Raw genomic sequence first — 18,668 nt, 5'->3', positions numbered from 1 at the left:
TCTGCTCAGTTTATCAAGACACCACATATTTTCGAAAGCGCTCCGACGTTTTCGGAGACGTCTGTTACCCACTAGCTCGATAGCTAGCCGGGGGCTAGGCTAACTAGAGCCGTGAGAACACCGGACTCCCAGCAAATGGTTTTCAAACCCACCGCCGTCTTTCACTACTCAGGTTAAACATGATATATAAGTCACTTAGATAACTTAAAAATGTTATTGTTTGGCTTTTTTTTCAGTATTTTATTTGTTCCAGAGTAAATCGGTTTGGCTGAGATTAAAGTTATAGTTTTTACACAGCTGAATAAACATCAAGCAGACAGCTGATTATCAGAAGTGTGAGATGCTCCAGAATATACTCCGGTGTCCTGTTATATTTTAGATAGCAAGGAGTTTATTAAACTTCACCGAAACAATCTGCAAATTTCATTAAAATTTAATAAACTATCATCTTGTCTTTATTTTTAGTTAGCACATACCTTAAACACTTCAAGCTGTAAGCTAATGATAGTTATATAAGAGCAGATGCTGCTGGTGCAATAATCTATATGTTTTATGTCCAATGGATGATGATCTGATTAGTCGACTAATCACAAAAATAATCGGTGACTAGTCGACTATCAAAATAATTGTTTGTGGCAGCCCTAGTTACAGGTAACATGAAACATTTCAAGCCTTTCTTTTTTTATTTTTAAGGATTGTGGCTTATTTCTTATGAAAACCAGAATCTGGGACCTTGGTTTTGATTATATTTTTTTAGCTTATAATCTGGATGAATAATTTTGCATTCCAGAAAGCATCATTTTAAGGAAACAGCTGTAAATTGGTTTTAGGTTGTTTAGCATTGACCTTATTGTGTCAGCGTGTAACACCTTTCCAGACCATCATTTGGTGTTGATGGGTTGCACATTCGCTCTGTTTGGGCATTATTGCGTTAGCCGGACAGCGCGACCCTTCATATCCGCCATAAACAACGGACATGACTGGCTTCTTATTGCAGGAAATCTGAGGTTGGCAGGTAGCCATCACAAAGCAATTTTGTGCCAATGTGTTACTAACGATGCAGCGCGCTGCAGGACCACCACCTGCCTTTGTTGGGTAACAAGGTGATAATTGCAAACAGAAAGCTGAAGAAAAAGAGTCACAACAATGTCTAATAATGGCAAAGAAAAAGAAACTTGCACATGCCAAGCAGGTGATGAGAGGCCCAGATTCTCTCTTGAATAAATTACTAAATATTACATCAGTGCATCTGCCTTTGCTTTGTGTTTATCCTATATTTTATGCATTTTTCTAATTTTAATATAGTTCAGTAGAACATTCTGGTGTCATGTTTCTGTGTCTATGCGTGGGAGAGGAAACAAATTGGGGGCATTTGACGTTCAGCAGATGTTCTAGTTGGATTTTAAAGACTGAGGCATTAATTTACAATTACATGAAAACACCGTCACAAAGTTTCTACATTATTAATACATGATGGGGGGATTTTAATTGTCTCTTAATAAAACGAATGCTCTCAGAGCAACGAGGTTTCTGGGTCTCTCCACGCTCGCTCGCAGTAATGAAACATGCTAATGCACCGCACACGTTCTACAGTCGCTGACCTGCTAACCTGTTGCAGGCTGGGATGATTCGCACCGAATCGGATGAGTACTTCATCGAGCCGCTGGAGAAAGGCACTCAGGAGCTGGAGGACCAGGGCAGGGTCCACGTGGTTTACCGCAGGTCAGCTCTGCTGCAGACTCCCTTGGACATCTCTGTGGATTACCAGCTACAAGGTAGGAGGCACAACCAGGATGGTTCCTGCTGTATTCTTATCAACTAATGGTGCGACACTCCTGTGAGGTCACTGCTGTGACGCTTCTCCGTATAATTAAATCTTTTTGTTAACTGCTTGTGTTCAGCCCAAATTGTCTAAAAAGCAAACTCCAGGTCTAGACTTCACCGTGTGCCTCAAAAACACAACAGTAGCAACTTTTTAGAGATATAAAAATGACACATTAAAAAAATGAATGTTGATATTGTTGAAAAATGTAAATGTTGGCAACAGGAGTTTAGGTCACTTGTGAACATTTCAGCATTTATTCGTAGTTATCAGTGAAAGCAGTTCATTCGATTTCGTTCCCTGTGCTGCTGCTGCTTTTACTGCGACTCTGACTTCTGCTGTTGCTCTAACTGTTGTTATTAATGCTCCAAAATGCAAATTTGACCCTCTATTTATACCAAATAAATGTCATTGTTGCCACTGTTGGAAAATGTAATGCATCACTTGGACTGTGAAGGAGAACTGTGCTCAGGCAGGCTGATGAAACCACTGACTCACGTGTGTTTAGGAACAATAATGTCTATATTAAAACATAGAATCGCTTCACCTGCAATTTTTTAAAAAGGGCTTAAAAATATGGAGCAGGGTGATGACTGACTCGGGGGGAGTCCTCTCCCTCTGCTGTGGGTAAACAGAGCTGAGATACTGTGTTTAAGTCACGTGCACGCTGTGCTCGTGAGCCTCAGTTTGTGCTTACATGATGATGAGATCTGAATTGTGACAGACGTGCTTAGTGCTGCATTTCTTTTGCCTTCTCTCCACACGTCGGTGTGCCAGTCGACCCATTTGTCCTGATTGCTGCTCTAAAACTCATTTTCTCTGCCTTCATGCCCGTGCATGCTAAAAACTGATGATAAGAGCCATCCTGCAGAAAGAGCAGAGTATGTTGCAGGCAAATAGTTGCTCAATTTAAAGTTCTTCAACTACAATTTTGTTTCCATTTCCCCGCGCTAGCAAGCTGCCATGTTTCATTTATTCACCTGGAAGTTTGAGTAATCCCAAAAAGAAATTTGTCTTGGTGCAGGCAGAGGCCATAACTATTATTTCTGATCTAATTCAGTAAAGAGATTATAGAAATTAAAAAATGCACAAAAATAATAATGAGGTAAATAAATAACTTGCTTCAATTATTCGTCCATAACTGTAAAATTAGGTGGAGTTTGAATGTTGTCGTTAGTGATTAACAGGCTGTGACAGCTTGGATCATGGATGGATGGACGAGTGCGGATCTAAAACACAAAAACCCCATTAACTCATTTAATATGTGCTTATATAATAAACTCTGTTTCATAGACATCTGTGAGATAATTCAATGGAGAGTTTTTGACTGTCACCTAATTTCCCGATGGTTATCACGTCGTCTGTAGCAACAGGATAAATTACCAAGAAGCAGAGTAAATTTCATCCTCACCTCCCTCAGTAACGCTGATCCCATCCAAATGGGGCTCGAGTTAGTTCAGCATCAGCTGAGACAGTTGGTACTGTGAGATAAAGCTCTGTGTTGGCTCTTTGCCTGCTTTGAAACAGACAACAGATGTTCTTTAAGAAAACACGAGAGACCGATTGAGCTGATAAGCACCGGCGCTCTCAGTAAGAAAGCTGAGAGACGTTATCAGAGGTCGGTTCATCAGGTGGTGTCATTCTTTAGTGGCAGAGGACAGAGGCATGATCCCATTATCTGATTTATCTAATTTAAGGAATTAATTTCTAACAAATCAAAGAAAAGAAGGACAAAGGGAAACATCTGTGACAGCTGTGAGCTGTGCTGAGAGGACAGGTCCAGAAATATGATGAAACAAACGTCCTGCAAAACTCTAACAAGTCATTTAATGTGTTCAATGGTTTAGTTACACAATGTAAATCCTGAAAAACTGACTTTATTTGAAGAACGTGTGTCATCACCTCATGTAAAGACGGCAGTGCTTAAACTGAGCAGCTCATTAAAGAGTTAAATTGGTGATAATTTTAAGTTAAAATGGAATAAATCAGCAGAAAGTGTAACTATGAAAAGCTGATCTCGTGCCTCGAACGCCGCAGACTGAGAGAATTTAATGAACATTTGAACGCCGGCCGATGATGGCGGCGAGCTCCTCCACACAAACACAAACCACATGACTGATCCACATTAATGCTAAACAAAGCATACCTGTGATCACAGCTAAACTAAATCAACTATTTCAGGTGCTGGATTTTCTCTGGTCTCTGTGTTAAAAATATTAAAATTATCCACATAATGCAATAAAATAAATTCAAGCAGTACAAATTAAATTAATTTCAGTAGTTTCACTTAAACACGTTGCTGCATTTATACCATTTTCCCCCATTTACATATTTCACATGACTTATTTATGATATTTATAAAATATTGAGTATGTGGGAACCAAAACTACTAAATATAAATGGATTAAATAAATATTCCAGATGCTCATTTAAATCTAAATTGAGAGCAGTGGGTGAAAGCTCTTTGTCAGACCAGTAGAGACAGCGGGAATTCAACTGGGAGGAAGACGTTTGGAAAACAGCAAGTGGACGCGAGCACAGGCTGATCAGCACAGGCTGAGATATCAGCTGCTGCTCGACAGTAACCAGGCTTCTTTAGTACATATATGTCGTCTTTTAAGTTTATTTTTAATAGATTCTTGTCTTTTTAATGTGTAGTTGAAGTGGAGCGAGGCAGGACATGTGGGGAAAGAGAAAAAGGAGAATAATGTGCATTTCAAGTCCAATCAGAAATAAGTATTTTCACCTACTTGGTTGTCAAACTGTAAAAAATGTAAGTCATTTAAAGGCCACAGTACCCCATCAGCTGAGCCCTGGCACCATTATTTACAAGTGCTGCATCTTGTTTATTATGAAAAGCTTCCTAACAGACAGGAAGGCATGAGGGAGGTCGTGGCGAGGCCTCATCTGGTCGCTTCATTGTAGAAACGCGCAGACATGATGGAAGATGGTGATTCTGATCCCGTCACAGCGTCCTGACGTCAAACTGGGGTGAAGCACAAAGTTGCCGATTGATCGTTCTGATGATTTAATTATCTTAAATCATCAGCACGATCAATCGGCTACTTTGTTACAAAAAACAACAAAAACAATCCAACAAGTATGATATGTTTCACTTAAACAGCTGCTAAAGTCGTCTTAAACCTTTGATGGGGACAGTATACTATATATATTTTGCATGGTTGGATCGTAACAAGGTTTCTAGTAGAGCTTCAACAGGCAACAAGAAGAAATGGGAGAAAAACTAAGCACTTTTTTAAGTGTTTATTAAAAACAACACTTAAACTGAATGGATAGTCTGAAACGTTTGACTGTATAATGACATGTCAGTAATATTTGACCATTCTATGGCAGTTTATGGCAGGAATACATCTCAACCTAACTGTTGGTGCTTTAACACCTGCAAAAAAATATTCATCTGACAGTGAGCTACTAGATATACTTTCTTGATCTCAGTCAATATGATTAACCAAACCAGCACTTTCTGTGATGAGGAGGTAAGAGTTTGCCGGCTCCAGGAGCCGTTTAAGTGAAGCACTTGTGCTGCTTTGTCTCACCATCACAGGAATGAGAAATATCAGATGACAGTAAAGGGTCAACGCTGAGCCTCGGCGGTGCTGTAGGACAGCGGTCTCCAACCTTTTTTGCACCACGGACCGGTTTATGCCCGACAATATTTTCACGGACCGGCCTTTAAGGTGTCGCGGATAAATACAACAAAATAAAACTAGTACCGGTACCGAAAAAAAGAAGATTTATTCATAACACACGTGAAAAGACCCAGGAAAACCGAGTAAACGATAAAAACGATAACAAAATAACGCTGAAAACCGATAAAAACCCTGAAAACTATACATTTCACACCTGAGCCTCAACTCTCGCGGCCCGGTACCAAACGACTCACGGACCGGTACCGGTCCGAGGCCCGGGGGTTGGGGACTGCTGCTGTAGGAGATTATTTGCACTGTACGCAGAGCTGTGTTACTCTTGGCTGGGTTCCCATCACGGGATATTTTGGTGTTGATTGGATTTCTTACTTTGAAGCCGTCTAGTCTGTGTCATGTCCTGTAACCCGAGGACTGTGGATGATGATGGCGGATGTGTAGGTTTTCCTTTTTCTATCTGTTGCTGCTGTGACGCTGCTTTCCAAGGCACATCCTGCTCAGCGGGAGGTTAACTCGCAGCTTTCAGGTGTGTTATCTTGTAGGTTTGAAGAGTACTTTCCAAAACTTTAATATATTTGTCTTTAAAAGCACAGGATTCTGCATCATCTTAGAAACGTTCACATCTCAAAGGTTTAAATTTCGACTTTTGTTACTTTTTAGTTCTGATGTTGCAGAAGGCGAGGTAGACGTCTGTTCGCCGTGCTGGATGCTGATGGCGTGCAGCCATTTATTTATTTATTTGTTAGCTTTGTATTTTACGTGATGTTGAAAAGTTCTTTTGGGTGAACTTGCACCAGGAGCCAAGGTGCTGGATTTCCTACAGGCAACTTAAAATAAACCAGCGCCCACTGTAAATGGGCTGCACAGGTACAAAGAGTGAAGGGTGAAGCTTATGGTTTGTGTTGGTCACAGTCCTCCTCACAGTGTGTGTGTGGTTAGGTGCTGGTTCTTTCAGCACCTTTATTTCCTGCTGAGGTGTGAGAGTCAGGCTGTAAAAACCAGTTTTTCTTTAATTCACAGCACTTGTGTACAGAAAGTCAAAGCGAGCTCAGTGAGACTTGCTTTGTGATGATTAGTCAGTCTGTTTTTTTTCTCTTTGTTTGTTTGTTTGTGTTTGTGGCTCCATGTCAGCCACTTCCTCCTGCACTGCTCTCCAGCCCAGCTGCATCACCTCACTAACAGAAGCAATGGTGCGTTGAATACCGTTACACAAGTGTTGTGCCTGTATCATGCACACTGCCTTTTTGACACGGTTCAGTTCATGTTTGCACTCCACTGCTGATGTGGTAACGCTGACACGGCCGCCAAACAACAGAGCACGTGCCTGAAAGTGTGCTTTAAGGAAAATATGCCGTTCACCTTCAAACTGTGGCAGCAGTTCTGCTTTTCTCAGACTCCCTCCCTCACCCCGAAAATCACTCGATTCCACGTCACATACCAGGAAAATATATATATATGTACAGAGAAAAGCCCAGCTCAGATGACCCCCTATGAGCAGGAGCTTTGGCGACAGTGGGAAGGAAAAACTCCCTTTTAACAGGAAGAAACCTCCAGCAGAACCAGGCTCAGGGAGGGGCGGGGCCATCTGCTGTGATTGGTTGAGGGAGACAGGACAAAATACATGCTGTGGTAGAGAGCTGAGATTAAGAATAACTAATGATTAAATGCAGAGAGGAATATAAACACATTGTGTGTTAAAAAGGTGAGTTAAGAAGAAATATACTGAGAGTGTGTTTTAGGCGTAGCCGCCTTAACACACCACATCGTCGCCATGCTTTGGTCTAGGGCTGCCACGATTTGTCGACTAGTCACGATTACGTCGACTATTAAAATCGTCGACGACTGATTTAATAGTCGACGCGTCGTTTGAAGCTTTGTAAGATCACAAAAGACGCAGGAATAAGTAGTAGGATTTAAGAGTGTAATAACGGACTGAAACAGAAGATGGCAGCACTGCATGTACAAGGATGCCAGCTGCCGTTAAACCCAGAAGAAGAAGAAGAAGCTGTGTCCCAGAATTCATAGCGCAGCCCAGCTCAGTTTCCAACAATGGCGGCAGCTAGTTAGTTTTAATATTACTCTTATTATTCTTTCTGGGTCACAAAATAAACATTTAACATATTTTCAGGCGAGAATGTAGCTGTGTAAACCTCAAATATCTGCTCAGTTTATCAAGACACCACATATTTTCAAAAGCGCTCCGACGTTTTCGGAGACGTCTGTTACCCACTAGCTCGATAGCTAGCCGGGGGCTAGGCTAACTAGAGCTGTGAGAACACCGGACTCCCAGCAAATCGTCTTCAAACCCACCGCCGTCTTTCGCTACTCAGGTTAAACATGATATATAAGTCACTTAGATAACTTAAAAATGTTATTGTTTGGCTTTTTTTTAGTATTTTATTTGTTCCTGAGTAAATCGGTTTGGCTGAGATTAAAGTTATAGTTTTTACACAGCTGAATAAACTTCAAGCAGACAGCTGATTATCAGAAGTGTGAGATGCTCGAGAATTTACTCCGGTGTCCTGTTATATTTTAGATAGCAAGGAGTTTATTAAACTTCACCGAAACAATCTGCAAATTTCATTAAAATTTAATAAACTATCATCTTGTCTTTATTTTTAGTTAGCACATACCTTAAACACTTACAGCTGTAAGCTAATGATAGTTATATAAGAGCAGATGCTGCTGGTGCAATAAGCTGTACGTTTTACGTCCAATGGATGATGATCTGATTAGTCGACTATTAAAATAATCGTTTGTGGCAGCCCTACTTTGGTCCAAACCTTTGACAAAGGGATGCATATAAAGACCAGCCCTTCGTGTCAGATTTAAAAACACTGGGTATTATTAAGATTCAGTTAATGTTATGATTGGACATATTTCATCCCCCACACAATCTTTTCCAGAAAGTGAAAGTAAAATGTGAATAAAATATAAAGCCTCCTCCCAACTCAAACCGCGGCGACCTGCCTGAGAAACTCACGAGCTGCTCCACTACCAGCCCTCCTCCCTCCCAGTGCACAAACCGTGCTTCTAGGCACTGATGCAAAAGGACTCCTCAGATATCTCTGCAAGCTTGGCTGTGTCTGACAGAGCAGCAGCCTTTGATGCAGAGTGATGAAAACGGCCACCTTCACTCCTACAGCACAGCTGGGTGGAAGAAACACAGCCTCCTCTTTATTGTTGTAAAGCAGGAAAGTTCCCTCAACTCTTGTGCATTTATTGATATAACACGCTGAACATGCACATTTCATGTACAGTGGGGCAAAAAAGTATTTAGTCAGCCACCGATTGTGCAAGTTCCCCCACTTAAAATGATGACAGAGGTCAGTAATTTGCACCAGAGGTACACTTCAACTGTGAGAGACAGAATGTGAAAAAAAAATCCATGAATTCACATGGTAGAATTTGTAAAGAATTTATTCGTAAATCAGGGTGGAAAATAAGTATTTGGTCAATAACAAAAATACAACTCAATACTTTGTAACATAACCTTTGTTGGCAATAACAGAGGTCAAACGTTTACTATAGGTCTTTACCAGGTTTGCACACACAGTAGCTGGTATTTTGGCCCATTCCTCCATGCAGATCTTCTCAAGAGCAGTGATGTTTTGGGGCTGTCGCCGAGCAACACGGACTTTCAACTCCCGCCACAGATTTTCTATGGGGTTGAGGTCTGGAGACTGGCTAGGCCACTCCAGGACTTTCAAATGCTTCTTACGGAGCCACTCCTTTGTTGCCCGGGCGGTGTGTTTTGGATCATTGTCATGTTGGAAGACCCAGCCTCGTTTCATCTTCAAAGTTCTCACTGATGGAAGGTGGTTTTGGCTCAAAATCTCACGATACTTGGCCTCATTCATTCTGTCCTTAACACGGATCAGTCGTCCTGTCCCCTTGGCAGAAAAACAGCCCCATAGCATGATGTTTCCACCCCCATGCTTCACAGTAGGTATGGTGTTCTTGGGATGCAACTCAGTATTCTTCTTCCTCCAAACACGACGAGTTGAGTTTATACCAAAAAGTTCTACTTTGGTTTCATCTGACCACATGACATTCTCCCAATCCTCTGCTGTATCATCCATGTGCTCTCTGGCAAACTTCAGACGGGCCTGGACATGCACTGGCTTCAGCAGCAGAACACGTCTGGCACTGCAGGATTTGATTCCCTGCCGTTGTAGTGTGTTACTGATGGTGACCTTTGTTACTTTGGTCCCAGCTCTCTGCAGGTCATTCACCAGGTCCCCCCGTGTGGTTCTGGGATCTTTGCTCACCGTTCTCATGATCATTTTGACCCCACGGGATGAGATCTTGCGTGGAGCCCCAGATCGAGGGAGATTATCAGTGGTCTTGTATGTCTTCCATTTTCTGATGATTGCTCCCACAGTTGATTTTTTTCACACCAAGCTGCTTGCCTATTGTAGATTCACTCTTCCCAGTCTGGTGCAGGTCTACAATTCTTTTCCTGGTGTCCTTCGAAAGCTCTTTGGTCTTGGCCATGGCGGAGTTTGGAGTCTGACTGGTTGAGGCTGTGGACAGGTGTCTTTTATACAGATGATGAGGTCAAACAGGTGCCATTCATACAGGTAACGAGTGGGGGACAGAAAAGCTTCTTACAGAAGACGTTACAGGTCTGTGAGAGCCAGGGATTTTCCTTGTTTGAGGTGACCAAATACTTATTTTCCACCCTGATTTACGAATAAATTCTTTACAAATCCTACCATGTGAATTCATGGATTTTTTTTTCACATTCTGTCTCTCACAGTTGAAGTGTACCTCTGGTGCAAATTACTGACCTCTGTCATCATTTTAAGTGGGGGAACTTGCACAATCGGTGGCTGACTAAATACTTTTTTGCCCCACTGTAGCTCTTCAGACACGAACAGCGTATTTTTGCTCTCACCTAGAAATTATAAAGACGATGCATGAAATTATTATTGCTGTAATTATTTTCTAGTGCAGCAAAAGCACTTTTATAGTTGGAAAAAGTGTTGCTACAAGGTCAGTTTTGATGTTCCACTGGAGCTTCCAGTCACATCACAGTGTGAACAGTTGTAATAGAAGTTCCACTTTGTCTGGACATTTTTAAATTGAGTGCATTTTTCAGGCATTTTCTGAGGCGCCAGCTCGCTAACGTTTGGGTGGGATTAAGGTCAGGCTCTTCCTCACTAACTGGAGCTGACTTTGATTTCATTTCAAGGCACAAACACAAACTGAGACCAATGTTAAAACGTGTCCACATACTTTAGGCCATATCCTCATAAATCGATAAGGTCACCTCGACTGTGGGAATCGCGCCTGTTGCAGCTTCGCCTGCAGCGAAAGATTATCCTCCGTTTGTGGAGCAAGAATCTAAAAAAATAATTCTCAACATTTTTGCTAAATGTCTCCGTTTAACATCGCTGCTTGTGGAAACGGGATTCTGCAGACACTCCTTCAAGTAAAACAGCCACGAGCAATTCCTGTTTTCCTATCAAAAAAATTCCTGTGTTATAAGATGTTAAAGACAGCAAATATAAGCTGCAGGATTACGCTTGGAAAGGTGCTAATAAGCATCCACAACAGTGTTTCTTTACAGACCCCGAGTGGATCAACAGTGGGATCTATGGAAGAGATTTGGATCTCAAAAGCATCCCACTGATCGTGTTTACTTCTAGGAGATGTGTATTTTTTTAAAAAGCAGTACAGTTTAAGCAAATGGTTCCTCTTTCATATTCTATAATCTGGACTGCAGCGGTACACAGGCTCACCCAGAAATCAGACTTCTGTTTTAATCACAGGTGCAGTCGAAATGAACGCTTTCTCTTCAGTTAAATGCCACGGGCTTTTAATTTGAAACAGAAACAGGAGGTGTTGATATGCACAACGGTGAGGAGGAATGAAAGGTGAAGAATAGAGGGCGATTGTGGCTCAAGAGTTGGGAGTTCGCCTTGTAATCAGAAGGTTGCCGGTTCGAGCCGGTTCGAGCCGGCTCGGACAGTCTCGGTCGTTGTGTCCTTGGGCAAGACACTTCACCCGTTGCCTACTGGTGGTGGTCAGAGGGCCCGGTGGCGCCAGTGTCCGGCAGCCTCGCCTCTGTCAGTGCGCCCCAGGGTGGCTGTGGCTACGATGTAGCTGCCATCACCAGTGTGTGAAAGTGTGTAAAGTGTGTAAAGCGCTTTGGGGTCCTTAGGGACTAGTAAAGCGCTATACAAATACAGGCCATTTACCATAACAGTATCCATGTGAATGCAGCAGCTGTTTTTTCCCCAATAAAATTCATGATTTTTCTACATCTATTAGTCACTTTTAATGTGGATTGTTTTCATTCTCGTTACTTTATTACTAAACTCTTTAAATACTCATCTTACAGCTTTTTACCTCATTTCATTGTGCATTGACAATAACAGTTCTAAGTTCGGCCAATCAGCTCGTCTGGTTCTGGTCTGTATCCTCGTGCACGTTTCGAGGCAAACAGCCTGCAGCTCCTTTCAGTTCAGGACAAAGTGGACACGTCTGCAGCTTATGGAGGATCTCAGAGTGAAATGTTAATTTTGATCTTACAAAAAAATAATATAATAACAATCTTTTCTTGTTTCCACATGAACCATGTTACAGCAGTTTGAACGTTTGCCTGCATGTGTGCTGGAAACAGGATTTCTTTGCTTGGTAATGACAAACAAATGTATTACAAAGGAAAAACAAAACAGATGGTTGTCACTGAAATGGAAGGCACGCTGAATTAACTGTTGGCAGTGACTCTGTGCACTGTTACCACGGGTGGATTACTTTTAATGCTGAATAAAACTCAGAAATATGGTTGTAATGAAGCAACGTTTGAAAGCACAATGTCTCGTTTCTGTGGTTTAAGGACATTTATTCACAGATGAGCAAACTTGAGTCACACTGAATCTGAAAATGTGAGTTTCACGTTGAGTTTTTTTAGCCAGCTGAAGTTTGCCACCCCGAGTCTTACAAACTGGAGTAAATGGGACTCATTGTGTTAATAGTAATTAATATCTGCTACACCGTTACCACACTCCTCCTGTGATGTGAAGTCTCCTGTGTTCACACGTCAGGATAAAAGGCTTCAGTTGTATCCAGGTTTTCATATTCCTGCTTCTGTGCTGTGATTTCTGGGACATTGAGTAATTTCCCAACCATGTGTGTTTGAAAAGGCCTGTTTTTAATCGACTGCGTTATTTAAATGGCTGAGCCTGAAGCGCTCCTCTTGTCCATCGACATCCAAGAAAGCTTTTGAGTTTAGACAGAAATTAGAAACACGTGTTTGTACTGTTTTTAGAACATTTAGCAGATTTATTATAAACAGTTTGTGGCTTTCATAAATAATGACGGGACAACAAACAGAACTGATTGGAGCCCTGACTGCTTCAGTAAGGATGCGCAGAGGCTCATTTTGCTGCTGGTTCATCCCATTGGACACGAAACTGATGTGATCGTTTGCTAATGTCTTCAAACTTAACCTCAACACAGTCAGAGACTTTGAACTGAAGTGTTCGTGCTCTCTGCACAAGGATCAGATTTCTTTTAGTCATGATTCGTCCTCCAGCTCAGGTGCAGAGAATCAAAGTCGAGCTGAAGCTTCAACGTTTGTCATTTTCAGAGATGGGCAGTAACGCATTACTTGTAAAGCGTTACTGTAATCTGATTACTTTTTTCAAGTAACGAGTAAAGTAAGGGATTACTATTGCAAAAACGGTAATTAGATTACCGTTACTTTCCCGTAGGAACGCTGCGTTACTGCGTTACTAAAACCGTGATTTTTTTTTTGCGAGAATGTCTCATGACAGTGACGTAAGCGAGTGCGACGTTCGTGACAACAGCTGTGTGCAGATCAACAATGGATCATATATGGAGTGCAGAGAGAGTATGAGCGTGCAGCGTTTAAAGCGTGGAAGTACTGACCTTACTTTGAGTTTGATTCCATAAAAAGTGACAAAAACATTAGTGTCCGTTGTGCGTGGGAAGAAAACTTCTTTTTACAGCGAAAAAACCCTAAACTTCCAAACAAGCACCGAGTAGCTACGACGTAATGGGAAACTCACAGAGAAACTCGCGGATTCTTCCACTGACCGCAGCACACCTGCACCAGGGTAACCCTCCGCCTACCCCACTCCTGCTTTACAGGTGAAAATAGAGCAACAGGACCGCTAGTCTTTGACTTTATTTATTTTCTGCTGTGTTTTACTTGCATCTATTTGAAAGACTGAGTGTAAACACACAAAATATTTTATTTTATGTGCTGGAATGTGCAGAAAATAGGTTTAAATATTAAACTAATTTCGTCCAGTCAGAGAATGTTGCAGATAATTAAATTTTTACTTGATGCATAAAGTTAAAAGATTAAAACTAATAAAACAAGTTTTAAAAAGAGACGTTTCCATTTGATTACATTTTGTATGATGATTATGCAGAAAAAGTAGAATTGGGCTGAAAGATCTATCGCTTTATCACCTGTTCAGGTTGTAAATCGTGTTTTTAAAAAGTAACTAAGTAATTACTTACCTTTGAAAAGAAGTAATCAGTGAAGTAACGGGATTACTTTTTTGGGGAAGTAATCAGTAATTAGTTACTGATTACTTTTTTCAAGTAACTTGACCAACACTGGTCATTTTAATGTTCTTCCAACCAAAGACGAGCCTGCCAGAAATGTAGGGAGACCATCTCAATGTGACCCAACGTCTACTGTGACGCAGCAGTGGAGACACAAAGGGAGTCGATGGAAGTAAAGGAGGATGGAGCATCAGAATGAATGATGGAGGAGTAACAGCTGTTCATCTTGGCCCTCATTCATTCATCATCGCACAGTTTACCTGCTTCAACTGATGAATGATGGCTGTAATCTCAGGGTGCAGGACCTGAAGTGTGTAGGATACAGGAAGTAGGGAACTGGGAGTGACTAATAAATAAAAATAGATGCAGATTTATTGCTAAATTTATTTCCCAATATAAAATCTTACGAGAGCAGACATCCACTTGAACACCACACACAGCTCCACGCGCCTCCATCAAACCTCAGGATGGCGGTGCTCCTCCACCCCTTCAGGAGAGCAGAGTTTGATTGCAGAAGGAACAGGAGACAGAAACAACAACGCTGTTTTGTGCGTCATTTTCTCTTCTGTTCTTCACCCATAAAGTCTAACACAAACGCAGCACAGTTTGAGTATATAAACCGTGGTGAGAACAAGACATTCCTTTAGTTTTAAAGGTCACAGAAGTCGAGATGATCGACTGCACAATCAGAATTCCTGAAGCAAGGCGATGTTTGTTGAACGGGACTCCTCTGCTCACCTCCCGCTCCCCGGGAGGAGCTACGAGGTGAGGAAACGAGAACAGGAATCTCACAGTGTGAAATAAGCGGAGGGGAGAAAGAACATGACACCTTGCAGCCGCTAACAGGCACTTCCTTGGCTTATAGTTTCATCTGCAGTTTATTATTACAGATTAGTAACTAGTGCCGTCATGAGACCCTAAGACCTGAACTCTTTCATAACTTTTGTTGAAATCAGCCCATATCTTTGCTATTTGGGCTGATTGGCACCTAAAGAAGGAAAAAACTGAATTTTTTTAAACCTGATTTTTGTTTCTGAGAAGAATCAGATCCTCATATGAGGACATTGACTTTAAATTTGAATAGAACAGTGGCACCATAATGTTCTCGTTAGTGGATATCAGGCTCTTGTAGTATTTTGGTCTTGACAACCCAAAATTTTATGTCCACATATGTGGACGCCAGGTCCTAGGAGGTTAAAAAGGAAGTAGTGATATTGTGTCACCCTGTCCAGGATGTACACGCCTGCTGGGAGCCATTGGCTCCACAACGCTGTGTCTGAATTTAAAAGAACAAACAGGAATAGTTAGTAGTGCTGCAAACAGCTGTAATTTTCTTTTGTATGCTTTTGTTCAAATCGTGACTACAGACGCTCTCACGTCCTCCCAGCGCTTTTGAGTTTCCCTGAAAAAACTCTGAATAAACAAAGATATAATTGTATTTATGTAACCGCTGTAATTGTAAAGTCTGACAGCCCAGCACAGCAGCAGCTTCTGATTCAACCCTTTAAAAAGAACAAACACAAACAGCATCAGCTCTTTGTCCTGAGTTTGATACGTGAAGACGGATGGATGTTAATAAATCAGTGTATTTGCTCAAACATCACATAGAGGTTTGACACAGTATCAACCATGAGGATTAATCACAGTATCTCATCACATAACACGTGTGAGAGGCTATATTTCTCTGTCTGACACACCCGCCCTCGCGCACAGCGCCAGTGTCATTGATGGATCGGCGTTCGGGGGAAAGTCAAAGTTACAGTGAGAGCAAATGGCGGGGCTCCTGAGCTCTGATCTCCTGTTATCTGGCCTGACGCCCAGCCGAGGGATTCGCAGTTTGCAGTATTTGAAAATGTGGTTTTATTTTCACACGTTAGTGACGACAGACTGAAAAAGTGTTGAAACGCCTCGTCTGAGGCTGCATATGTCATTTTCACTATAATCTCACAAATGTGTCAGGCAGAGTCGGGCTGAGTGTGGAGGACTTTGGTGAGGTAGCAGGAGTGAAATAAAGAGAGAAGGCAGCAGAGGCTTCTGCAGCGGATAATCCTGCTTAAATATGGCTGGAAATGGGACGTGGCCTGGCAGGAGGGAGAGTAAACTCGCAGCACAAACAGCAGAAGATGCTTTCCCCACAGCCAAGCTGCTTACAGCTGTAATTATTACACTAATCAGAATAACAGACGCATGACAAATGCAACTGTGGCAAATCTAGTGTTGCTTAAAGCAGGGACTTCCTGTTTCTCCCACCTACACGTAAAGTCCAGAGGCAGGTTAGAAAGCGTATGAGGAGCACGCGTCCGTGTGAACGATCATAGAAACTCATTTTCAGATTGGGTCAGTTAATTACTTCACATTTTGTAAGTTGGGTTTCTCTTGAATAACGGATGATCTCGGTCGAGGGAAATGAAGGACTTAAGCTGCTCATTGAATGTATGCAGTGCAAAGTAGGGCGCCATTAAGTGTGAGCATGTGTGCTCACAGCTCATCTGGATGAAAAACTCGTGCACGGTGCATCGGCGCGTGCTCGGCTGTCTGCTCTTTTGCAGGTCGGCCCTACAACAGCCTTTTCCGCCTCTCACTTCGAATACCGATGCTGCGGCATGTTGTGAGGAGATGAACAAAGCAATTTATTCCCTTCAACCTCAGGAACACTTTGATATGTTGAAGGAGCAGCTGCACCAAAGAGGATCACGTCAAACCAGTGAAGACAGTCAGAGATGCTGCTTGACCCTGTAGTGGAGGGGAAGCAGACAGAGGTGGTGGCGGGTTTTCTGTCTGGCAGCAGAAAAGATTCAGGATTTGAACACTTTGTCACTCTCTGGGCGCTGTGAGAGATGAGAATAGAGCGTGACTGGATGGGTCAGCGGAGACGTTTTATCACGTGCGTGCCCTGCAGAAAGCCGTGACAGCCGTACTGCATCGCACACACCTGCAGATTGAAAAATGGCAAACTTCATAACTATTTGGAAACTACAAAGTCACTCACTGTTGGTTCCCTCACACAGGGAAGTGCTCCTCAGACATCGAGCATCATCAGTCGTACATCTAATTAGAACAAGAAGTAATGTCGGTGTTTGTAGGGACTTTATTTCTCACTTCTAAGTTCAAAGGATCAAATTTAGAAGAAATTAACTTTCTTTACTTTGTCTCTACTATAAATAATCTGTAGACAGGTCTGGATTTCATTGCATTGTGTGTTGTGTTGCTGGTTATTGTGAACTGTCTTGTGTCAAAAAGATTGAAAGCTGCTTCCTCTGTTGGGTTCGCAGTAGTCGGAGCCTCTGGCTCCTGCAGCCTGGCCTCTGTCGGTGACTGCTGCAGGGCAGCACGGTGTACAGGTAACGTCTCTTTTAGTGACAGACGCCCAAGTCCATCTCCTGCTGGTATATTTTCTGAAATGATGTTAAGTAGAACAAAGATCATTTCCAATGCTGCGTAAATTAGTGAGCTACTAACAATTAGATGATTAACAGGGATAAAAGCTATTTGTTCATTTCAGGGCATCCTTCACCTGATTCTCTCAGGATGCTGGTTTTGTAAAGGTTACAACCCCAGAAAGATCTCAGGGTGAGGAAAGTAACTTAAAACTGATGGAGGAACACAAGGTGGTTTGAGTCAGTTTACAAAGCTTTGTTGGAAACATGCTAACAGAGGCCCGGATGACAAACAAAACAGTCTTAACCTAGCTAAAGAGAAAGATAACAAAGCTCCTTATCAACCGAGGACAAACAAAAACAGGCCAGCAGCAAACTCAAAAACACCTGATGTTCTGACAACCATAAAAATGACCAAAGGCCCTGAAGTGTAGCTCCAGTCAGCTTCTGCAGGCCTGGCGAGCATCCATTGGCTGGAGGACTCAGTCCTCGGCCAATAACATGGCCAGTTGTCTGACTTATTGAGACTGCATGGAAAATATTAGCATTCTTCCCAATCCTTGTCTCGTTTTAAAGCTTTGTGCGTTTGCTTTGTGTAAGTCACGTCAGCAGCTGCTGCTCTAACACTGATTGGCCGGCTGTGTGCCTGCGTGGTGTAATGTGCTGTCGTTAATAACACAAACCTGTAAAGCATTGCTGCATGATCGCATATCATGAACAAAAGTAGGTTCTGGTTCTTCTGTGACTAACGGCTCACACAGCCCAGCGTATCACCAACTCAGCGCACGCCAGTTATCATCAAGCAAATGTACGACTGAGGTCGGCCCACAGCTTCCTGATTACAGGTGTGTTTATAAGCTAACAACTGTCACGAATTTGCTGTGAACAGGAGGTGTGATTGGACTCGAATGTCACAATAAAACAGGAAACAGTGAAACTAACACGAGCTTAGTTTCACATAAGGGAGGGACATAAACACCGAACACACACAGAGGTAGGGCTGCTCGATTATGGCAAAAATGATAATCTCGATTATTTTCACTGAAATTGAGATCTCGATTATTTGACGATATTTATTTAACAATAACAATGTGTTGAATAATGACTTTAAAGATTGTCAAAAATAATATAAAATAGTGCAAATACTGATAACAGTGCAAATGTTTAGTGAACTTTGCAGTGTTGCTCTGTGGTGCAGCTACGACACTGTAGCAAAGTTTACACACTGTGTCTACTTGATCCACGTCTGACTCA

At 42.1% G+C, this 18,668-nt stretch overlaps 1 protein-coding gene across 1 annotated transcript in view; it reads left to right on the top strand.

The window, feature by feature from the left end:
- The window catches only part of adamts3 (ADAM metallopeptidase with thrombospondin type 1 motif, 3), a 170,481-nt gene that overhangs the window by 39,036 nt on the left and 112,777 nt on the right, over positions 1–18,668 (top strand). The window contains exon 4 of the mRNA XM_087849509.1: positions 1,619–1,775. Within this exon, the coding sequence (XP_087705635.1) occupies positions 1,619–1,775 (157 nt within the window). The remainder of the gene's footprint in view (positions 1–1,618; positions 1,776–18,668) is intronic.

The sequence above is a fragment of the Neolamprologus brichardi genome, chromosome 12, assembly GCF_056152115.1.
Source record: "Neolamprologus brichardi isolate AB-2024 chromosome 12, ASM5615211v1, whole genome shotgun sequence".
Classification (NCBI taxonomy): domain Eukaryota; kingdom Metazoa; phylum Chordata; class Actinopteri; order Cichliformes; family Cichlidae; genus Neolamprologus; species Neolamprologus brichardi.
The sequence above is the reverse complement of the archived record's forward strand: the minus strand, read 5'-3'. Positions and strand labels throughout refer to the sequence as shown.